The sequence below is a fragment of the Cupressus sempervirens genome, chromosome 5 (assembly GCF_028749045.1).
Source record: "Cupressus sempervirens isolate cs-2001-9-10 chromosome 5, ASM2874904v1, whole genome shotgun sequence".
Classification (NCBI taxonomy): domain Eukaryota; kingdom Viridiplantae; phylum Streptophyta; class Pinopsida; order Cupressales; family Cupressaceae; genus Cupressus; species Cupressus sempervirens.
This window is the reverse complement of record NC_143122.1, coordinates 957,006,488-957,016,197: the sequence shown is the minus strand read 5'-3', so window position 1 is coordinate 957,016,197 and position 9,710 is coordinate 957,006,488. Positions and strand designations below refer to the sequence as shown.

General features: G+C 39.7%; 1 protein-coding gene across 1 annotated transcript; it reads right to left on the bottom strand.

The window, feature by feature from the left end:
- Positions 1 to 643: 643 nt before the first annotated feature.
- On the bottom strand, positions 644 to 2,182 carry LOC149559135 (putative UPF0481 protein At3g02645). The gene has a single exon (XM_089831257.1). It carries the CDS (start codon positions 2,180 to 2,182, stop codon positions 644 to 646), a length of 1,539 nt encoding a protein of 512 aa, XP_089687383.1.
- Positions 2,183 to 9,710: the final 7,528 nt, after the last annotated feature.

Below are 9,710 nucleotides of genomic sequence, written 5' to 3'. Positions count from 1 at the left end.
ATAAAAACTAAAACCTGCAGAAAAAATTGACATTTGTAAGAAAATTGTGTAACAGTTGCAATGAGGGGAGTTGAGTAGTTGGGAGGCAATGAGGATTGCTGTCCTCTATACCAAATATTTGGAGAATATTGTGGATAATGGCAAATAAGTGTAGCAACCAAACTACTTATGAAAAGCATAGCACTCCAAAATCTTGACATTTGTCTAACTATTAAGCAGAAATTCAAAGGGAGACTACAAGAGAGATATGAAATACAATCGCCCAGGCATGCATAGAAACAAAGTGTAGAAGCATAGATGCAAGTGAGCTGCATGTTGTTGCACCCCCCTACAATGAAACGAAACAAGCATAAACCCAAAGTAGGGAGATAGCCAGAAAGCCATCTGTCCTTGCGCGGATGTGGACATCTATGCAAAATGTCTTGAAATGACCAAAAAGGTGCTTGACTGTTTCAACAATGCCACCTAAAAACAAAGGAAACTTCTGAGAACAAGATAAAGTTCTTAACCTTCTCCATTTAAATAGATTTTAATTTAAAAACCATGAAAAATCTCTTTAAAACAAGACACTGGGGAATAATGCTTTAAATTTCTCCCCTGCACATCACTGATTTGTCACAGTATAATTTTCCAAGAGAATAATCTATGCCAATGTAAGGAGAAACAACAGTACGGTAGCCATTAAAACAGCGAGAAGCCAGGGAAGTGAAAAATAACTACCCACAAACTCCCTAAGCACCTGTGCCATGCCACCAATGGACCCAGCAACTAACCAGGGCTTGGAAAAATAAGCCCTCACAAACTCGCTCCAGAGAATCTTATACTTCCTTCTAGTATACTTATGCAATCCCCTTCTGACGTCATCAACCACTTTGCACCCCTGAAGAGGGGTAATCCCTCTGGTCATCGAGTTGAAGAGATCCGCCACTTCTTGATCGCTCCCAAAGAAGTTTCTAATGACATCTGCATTCGTTAGCACAGCAACGTCCTCTTCCGTATCAATGAGGTCATCCATAAATATGCCGAACTGAGTCATTGGCCGTGGATGGTACCTGTGTTTCGTGCTCACCTCCATTGCAACAATGCTCCTCATCACTAAATCTGATTGCGGAGTGACCCTCAGTTGTGGTATGTAAAGCGTGGAAGACTCTTCGTCAAATCTCATCCATTGAAGAGCTGGATGACCCGATGCGCATCTGATTTCTTCTTCGACCAGCAATGGGCGAATCTTCACTCCTTGTTGTGTCAGATCCACCGCCGATGGAAGCTTCAGAAGTTCAAGCTGCAACGACTCTTGGGAGGGGAGACTACGCCAACGGCTAGAAACTGACCTGAACAAACCAACCCCATTGTCAAAGTAGGTTTTTATTTGACTGCGCGGGGAAGGCGGCAATTCGGGAGCCTCAGCATGGGCGTAGGAGCTAACATCTCTGCCACACATCCCGTAATAGACTACCTCCAAAACGTGACCGCACATGCTGTACAAATCTGAGTTGTACCACATGAAAACCTTGTGCCTATTCGCAGACTTGAGCAGCAATTCCATCAAGAAATCCAACTTCTGATCAGCAGCCTCCTTTGAACCCATCTCAACTTCAAGGAGATTCTGCAAAATCCAAAGAGGTATTTGGTTTTCAAACAAAAGTATGTCGTCCATAATCCTTTCCCTCGTCGGATTCTGATAAGCGACGTCGAAAACATAGTCACTCTTCCACGAGAACGCAGCCACGTCTTCCTTGTATATAATCTTACCACTTGAGAAGAACTTTGCATAGTTAACGAGGAACTCAAAGAGAAAACAAGCGTCCCTGGTGACCATCCACGCCAATTGAATGGGGTTGTAAGGAATACTTTTACCGTAAAATGCCCTAATCTCCCCGTCCTTGGGCACTATTCGGTTCTCCACAATTGACTCGATAGAAGCAAAACCATGTGTCCTCTGAATTCTCTTTTGCATTCTCCGAACTGCCTCAGATTTGGAATTCTCCATGCTTTCAAGCTCGTTTTTCCCATAATGGAAAGGGCCGATGGAAACAAGGTGTGGACTGTACAACCGGTCGTTGAAGTCTCGCAGTGGCTTTGGCACGTTGAAGATACAGGAGGAGGTTGCATCTGTTATATCCTCTTCATCTATCACCATCTCGTATCCCACACGAATTACAGACCTGCTCCTACTCGCCATTTGGGTTTTCTTGCGATCAAGGGCAGATTTTGAGATTGCCTATGCAAAACCCTAACTCCCCTCCTCCTCAATACCGTTGACGGTGAAACCTTAGGTAAAAGCTGTTCGCGGGCACGGAAAAACAAGGATGGTTGAGCACTTGTCTAACGTGTCTCAGATGAATACTATGTTTTCTATACTCACGCGGATTACAAGATTGAATTTATTATATAGGATGCCACGCACAAATACTTTTGTTTTCTTCTATACTTTTGACTTGATCTGATGTGCACCTGCTCGATCCATTCAATATTGTTATTATTGAACTGATATTTCCCGAGTCCATCGACTTGTTTGGGGAAGGCTTTACTTTCCGCAAACTCTGACCAGAATTCTAGGACAGTAAAACAAGAATAATAAAATAAACAAAAGCAGTTTAGCTTTTAACAGCTAAGACTAATGTTCATTGACAAATGTATTACTACACTCTACCAGAGTAGAAACTTTCATGGGAGACAACGTTAACCTTCATAATGTTGGAAAACTTAAATGTTGAAGAGCCAGCAGGTTGTCCTCGAGCCCCACGCGCATCTACCCTGTCAGGTCACGGCAGGCATTTATTTTTGGTAGGTGAGATTTTGAATTTGGATGTTGAGGGGGAAAGATATGACAAAAAGGAATGCTTATTCATTCATTCAAAGAGTTCAAGCAGATCAAGCAAATCAGAGAGAAGTTGCAGAGCTGAGTAGAAAAGGAAGAAGAAGAAAGTGGTCAGCAGATCCACTTGTTGCAGAGACAGAAGGAAGTGTTCAGTGTCTCCAGTTGCACATGACTCCTTTGTTCATTCTGTAAGTTGTTGTTTGGATTTGTCCTGTTGAAGCAGTGATTGTTCCAGGCACCATTGTATGTAGCCATTAGAGTTGCAGGTTTAAAGTTTATTGAAGTTTGAAGTTTTACCAGTTTAAGGTTGTTTTAGGGTTTTCTGGTTGAAGTCGAATGCTCCCAAATTTTGTAATAGTTTATATCAAAGATTGAATAGAAGGCAAGAATGCATATTTGAATCCATTGCTCTTCCGTTGTATGTTGCATTTGAGTAGTTTGTTTGAAAGCTTAAAGCTTTGGCCTTTCTAGTTTTAATGGTGAAAGCATTCACGTTGAATTTCTCTAAGTTATAATATTTCAGTTGAAACAGAACACTCGGCACCTACTGCATTTTTGTGCCGAGCATTTCCTTTGTGAGCCGAGCTCACTTGGCATCCATTGGTGTTGAGCTTTCTCCTTTGAGTGCCGAGGTTACTCAACACCTGTTGCTTGTCACTCGGCACATCAAGTGCCGAGCAATCTATCACTCGGCACCTTCCTGTGCTGAGCAAGTGCCGAGAAAACCTAGCACTTGGCACCTTCATGTGCCGAGCACTTTTTCAAGTGCCGAGTAAAGATTTTAGGTTTAGGGTTGTGAGTTGTAATTTAAGTTTATAATATTTCTCACACATACGACTGGATATTGATAAAAAAATTCATCGTCAACGATATTATTTTTCGTGAATTAAACATTATCCTCGCGCACCACAAAGGAAATTCAATTTGATTCAGAGATCAAGTTTCAATTCATGACAATGGAAAACTAGCAAATTACCTTGCAATTTTAGGTAGTTTGCACATGAACAGGCACTAGAGATGCATGGAAATATAAGTTATAGTCTAGAAATATTATTGCACCATTTAGAACTCCCTAAAAAGTATTGTATTCTTTATTGTATAGTCTGAAACACCTCCAGCGATGTAAGAAACAGAGAAAGAGTAGAATTGCAGAGAACACAAAGACAATACAATTTTTTTACACAATAAAAATCTTTGATTCATTTCGTTTCAAATACATATTGTTGCCCCTACTTAATGGATCGAAAGAGCTGAAAGCTTCAAATTGAGATGTGTTAGATTATGGTGACTGACCAAGAAAGTACTGTACATACTTCATAAATAGTGGAGTTCGGGGCATCGCCACAAAAAAAAAATTTGGGCCGTGGCCGACATGGTAGCCAACATATTATGGCTGACATATAGCCGACATGTTATAACCCTAAAGCAGTTTAATACTTGTATAAAAGGGTTTAGGGTTGGGTATTTTTCATTATGTTGTGATGCGAAATTGGTTCTTGCGACGGTATTGAGCTGTAAGAGATTACGGATTGTAATCGAGTTGTAATCACTGGATTCTTATAAGATCGGACTTGCTATTTGGTGGACGTAGCCCAGGGATTGGGTGAACTACGTTAAATCTTGGTGCCTTCTATTCATTTCTATGTGATCTATTATTTTTGTTATTGGTTATATTTGCATGTAGTTTTTTATTTCTGTCTGTGGTTTATCCTAACAAGTGGTATCAGAGCGAGGTTGTCTTTCAGTTATCCTCTACAAGAAAGTCTCATGGTTGAGTGGGAGCGATGGCAGATGAGGGTAAGTTGAGGGTTGACAGGTTTAATGGGCAGAACTTCCAGTTATGGAAGATGCAAATGGAAGACTATCTATATCAGAAAGATTTATGGAAGCTGTTGGAAGGCAAAGCCAAGAATCAGGGAACTATGTCAGAGGCTGAATGGGATCTTTTGGATAGAAAGGCACTCGAAAGCATTCGATTATGCTTGGCACCATCGATGACATTTAATATTACGAAAAAAAAGATGACAAAAGATTTGATGAAAACCCTAGCGACACTATATGAAAAGCCCTCTGCTTCAAACAAGGTATTTCTCATGAAGTGTTTATTTAATATGAAAATGGTGGAAGGTGGATTTTTTGCAGATAATTCAAATGAGTTTAATACTATTACTAGTCAGTTATCTTCTGTGGGTATCAATTTTGATGAAGAAATTAGGGCTCTCTTAATTTTGTGTTCTTTGCCTAAAAGCTGGAATGGCTTGGTAATGGCAGTGAGTAAGTCTGTTCCTGGATCTAGTACCCTAAAATATGATGATGTGATCGGTGTTATTTGAAGTGAGGAAACTCATAAAAATCCTCAGGTGGATCTACATCAGGAAGTGCTTTGAATGCACAAAGCGGGGGCAAAACAACTGAGAGAAGAAATAACTCTGGAAATCGTGGGAAATCAAGAGGAAAGTCAAAGGGGAGGAGGTCTTAATCGAGAGGACCAAATGATTGCTGGTACTGTGGGAAACCAGGGCACGAAAAGAAAGATTGTTGGAATCGAAAGAAAAATGAAGGAGATAAATCAGATGGAGACAAAGAGGCAAATGTGGTAAGTAACAAATCCAAAGAGGACACTTTGCTTCTGTCTTTAGAGAGTGTTGATGATTCATGGGTTTTAGATTCTGGTGCTTCATTTCATGCTACACCTCATAGAGGTTATTTCATTGATTATGTCCAAGGGGATTTTGGGCTTGTTTATTTGGGGGATAATGAACCCTGTCGGATTGTTGGAAAGGAAAAAATTAAGATTAAGTTGTAGAATGGGAATCATGGGCTACTACATGAGGTAAGACATGTTCCAAGGCTAAGTAGAAATTTAATTTCAGCCGGGAAACTCGATGATGAGGGTTGTGTAGTTACTCTTAATGATAAAAATTGGAAGGTTTCAAAAGGTTCCCTTGTAGTAGCAAAAGTTATGAAAGTAGGCACCTTATATCTTTGTACAGGTCATATTGTTCCTTCTACTTTGATTGTTTCAGAGAAAAATGAATGTTTAGGAACAATTGTTGCAGTTGAGCAGGGAGAACAAATAGTTGCTGTAGATTCTAATACAGCGCTATGGCACAATAGACTTGGGCACATGAGCGAGAAAGGTATGAAAGTACTTCATTCAAAGAAAGTTTTACCAGGTTCGAAATGTGTGAATATGAATTTTTGTGAAAGTTGTGTGTATGGAAAACAAAAGAGAGTGAGTTTTGTAAAGACAGGGAAGGAAAACAAAAAGGAGAAATTAGAGCTTGTGCATACAGATGTATGGGGACCAGCTCAGGTATCTTCCCTTGGTGGCTCTCATTATTATGTTGCATTTATTGATGACGCAACTAGAAAAGTATGGGTTTATTTTCTTAGACAGAAATCTGATGTATTTCAAACTTTTAAGAAATGGAAATGCTTGGTTGAAAATGAGACTAGTAAGAAATTAAAATGTCTCAGATCTGATAATGGTGGTGAGTATTGTAGTCATGAATTTGAATATTATTGCTTCACTAATGGTATTCGTAGACAGAAAACTATTCCAAGGACTCCACAGGAAAATGGAGTGGCTGAACGCATGAACAGGACTATAATGGAGCGTGCAAGGAGCATGAGGTTGCATGCTAGGTTGCCCTTACACATGTGGGCGGAGGTTGTGAATACTGCAGTATATTTGATTAATAGAGGTCCCTCTACTCCTTTGGGCTATGGTATTCCAGAGGAAGCATGGACTGGTAAGAAGGTGAGTTATTCTTTTCTCAAGACCTTCGGTTGTGAAGCTTTTGCTCATATAGACTCTAAAAATATAACCAAGCTAGAAGCTAAATCAAAGAAATGTGTCTTTGTTGGATATGGCATTAATGAATTTGGTTATAGGCTTTAGGATTTTGAAAATCTTAAAATTGTTAGAAGTCGAGATGTCATATTCAATGAGAAAGTGTTGTACACAGATCTATTGCAGCAACATGAGAAGAAAAAAGATGATTATGTAGTGCTGGATGATACTCCAAAAGTTGATGTTCCTGCCATTTCTCATGATGTGCCACAACTGCAACAACAAATACCTCACACACCAGTAAATGTTAGACGATCAACAAGGCAAATTAGACCTCCACAAAGGTTTTCTCCCTCTTTGTATTCTATTTTACTTATTGATGCTGGTGAACCTGAAAGTCATGATGAAGTTGTGCAGGTGGATACTAAGATTTAGTGGGAGTCTGCAATGAAAGATGAAATGGGCTCTTTGCTGAAAAATAAGACATGGGATTTGTGCAAGTTGCCTGCAAGTAAAAAGGCTTTACAGAATAAGTGGGTTTACAGGTTGGAAGAAGAGGAAGGAGGTAAGAAAATATTTAAGGCCAGGTTAGTTGTAAAAGGATTTGCACAGAAAAAGGGAATTGATTTTGATGAGATATTTTCTCCTATTGTTAAAATGACTTCTATTTGTACTGTTTTATGTCTTGTGGCTACTGAAGATTTGCATTTAGAGCAGCTAGATGTTAAAACAACATTTCTTCATGGTGATTTGGATGAAGAAATATATATGGCTCAGCCAAAGGGTTTTGAGGTCAAAGGTAAGGAGAACTTAGTGTGCAAATTGAAGAAAAGTTTATATGGCTTGAAGCAAGCACCTCGGCAATGGTATCTAAAATTTGACAGTTTATGCATGAGCATGGATATAACAGGTGTCATTCAAATTATTGTCTTTATTTTAAGAGGTTGGATGATGATCTAGCAACATTATTTTATGTTTATATGTTGATGATATGCTTATAGCTGGGTCTAACATGGATCATATTAAGGGGCTAAAACGCCAGTTAGCACATGCATTTGCTATGAAGGATTTGGGGGCAACAAAACAAATCCTTGGTATGAAGATTTGCAGAGATAGGAAGAATAGAACATTGACGCTATCTCAAACTGATTATGTTGAGAAGGTGTTGCAATGTTTCTCTATGGAGAATACTAAAGTTGTCAGCACACCTTTACCTGGTCATTTGAAATTGACTATGGAGATGTGTCCGAAGACACAGGAAGAGGAGGATACGATGTCCAAGGTACCCTATGCTTTAGTTGTAGGAAGCTTGATGTATGCTATGGTATGCACTAGGCCAGATATTACACATGCAGTGGGAGTCATTAGCAGGTGTATGAGTCATCCAGGATTTGAGCATTGGAATGTTCTCAAGTGGGTTCTCGGATATTTGAGAGGAACATCCAATAAGTATTTACACTTTGGGGGCTCTACTATTGATTTACAGGGCTATGTTGACTTAGATTTGGCTGGGGATATTGATACCAGGTGGAGTACTACAGGTTATGTCTTTATTGTTGTTGGGGCAGCTGTGAGCTGGGTTTCTAGGTTACAGAAGATTAATGCTCTATCCACTACAAAGGCAGAGTATGTTGCTACTATAGAGGCAGCTAAAGAGATGATCTAGCTTCAGTTCTTGTTGGAAGAATTGGGAGATCCTTAGAAGGATAATTATTTGTTCACAGATAGTCAGAGTGCCATTCATCTTGCTAAGAATCTAGCTCTGCATTCTAAGACCAAACTCATACAGTTGCGGTACTATTTCATTCGGTCAATTTTGGAGGATGGATAGTTAAAACTAGAGAAGATACATACCAATGACAATCCAGCAGATATGTTGACAAGGGTTGTAACACGGGAGAAGCTGAACTCCTCTTCAGCTTCGGTTGGTCTTTTAGACTGAACATGAATAAAAGAATAGCAGAGTCTAGGGTGGTTTGATCCAGTGGGAGCCCCATGTGGTAGTGGTATTGCTACAGGATCAGTCTCCCAGTGGGAGATTGTTGTTTAGTGTGGAGCCTGATCAGTCCCCAAGTGGGTGATTGTTAGATTATGGTGACTGATCAGGAAAGTACTGTACATACTTCATAAATAGTGGGGTTCGAGGCATCACCCCGAAATTTTTTTTTGGGCCATGGCCGACATGGTAGCCGACATATTATGGTTGACATATGGCCAACATGTTATAACCCTAAAGTGGTTTAATACTTGTATAAAAGGGTTTAGGGTTGGGTATTTTTCATTATGTTATGATGCGAAATTGGTTCTTGTGGCGGTATTGAGTTGTAAGGGATTACAGATTGTAATTAGGTTGTAATCACTGGATTTTAATAAGATCAGACTTGCTGTTTGGTGGACGTAGCCCAGGGATTGGGTGAACCACGTTAAATCTTAGTGCATTCTGTTCATTTCTGTGTGATCTATTATTTTTTTTATTGGTTATATTTGCATGTAGTTTTTTATTTCTATCCATGGTTTATCCTAACAAGATGCTATCAGTGATGATGAAGCTTGGAAGCTATAGGTTCGACACTGCAGGATTTCCTCTCAATAGGGATGGATGGAAGGGGATTGGCTTTTAAACCCTTCTTGTCATACGGGAACCTATTCATATCCAAGGCTCTTTTCTGATCAAGAGCATATGGAAGGCTTGGGAAGCTATCAAGCCTTGGTTTCAATGGGCTGGTGATGAATTTCATGATGGGCTTTCTTTGAACCAGTAGAACCTTTGCTGGTCCTTGTTGTTTTCCATTCAAGGCGTTCCTCTAGCCAAGACAAGAGGTGAGAGTGCTCTACTTTTTTTCAAACACAACTTCAAGACTCCTAAAACCCTCTTTCCTAGGGTCTCTATGAGTCTCTGATCTTTGTAGGATATGCAAGTCCAATTCTGTCTTGTTCATCTAGATCAACAAACTTTTGAGTTGTTTCTATCTGTAATTCCAGCTCATTTAATTTATAGGGTGGGAATTCAATATGTATGACCTTGATGAAAGGACTGGAAGTGGTATCCTGTTATGCCCTTCACCAGTTACAAGCCAAGTTTGGGATATCAAT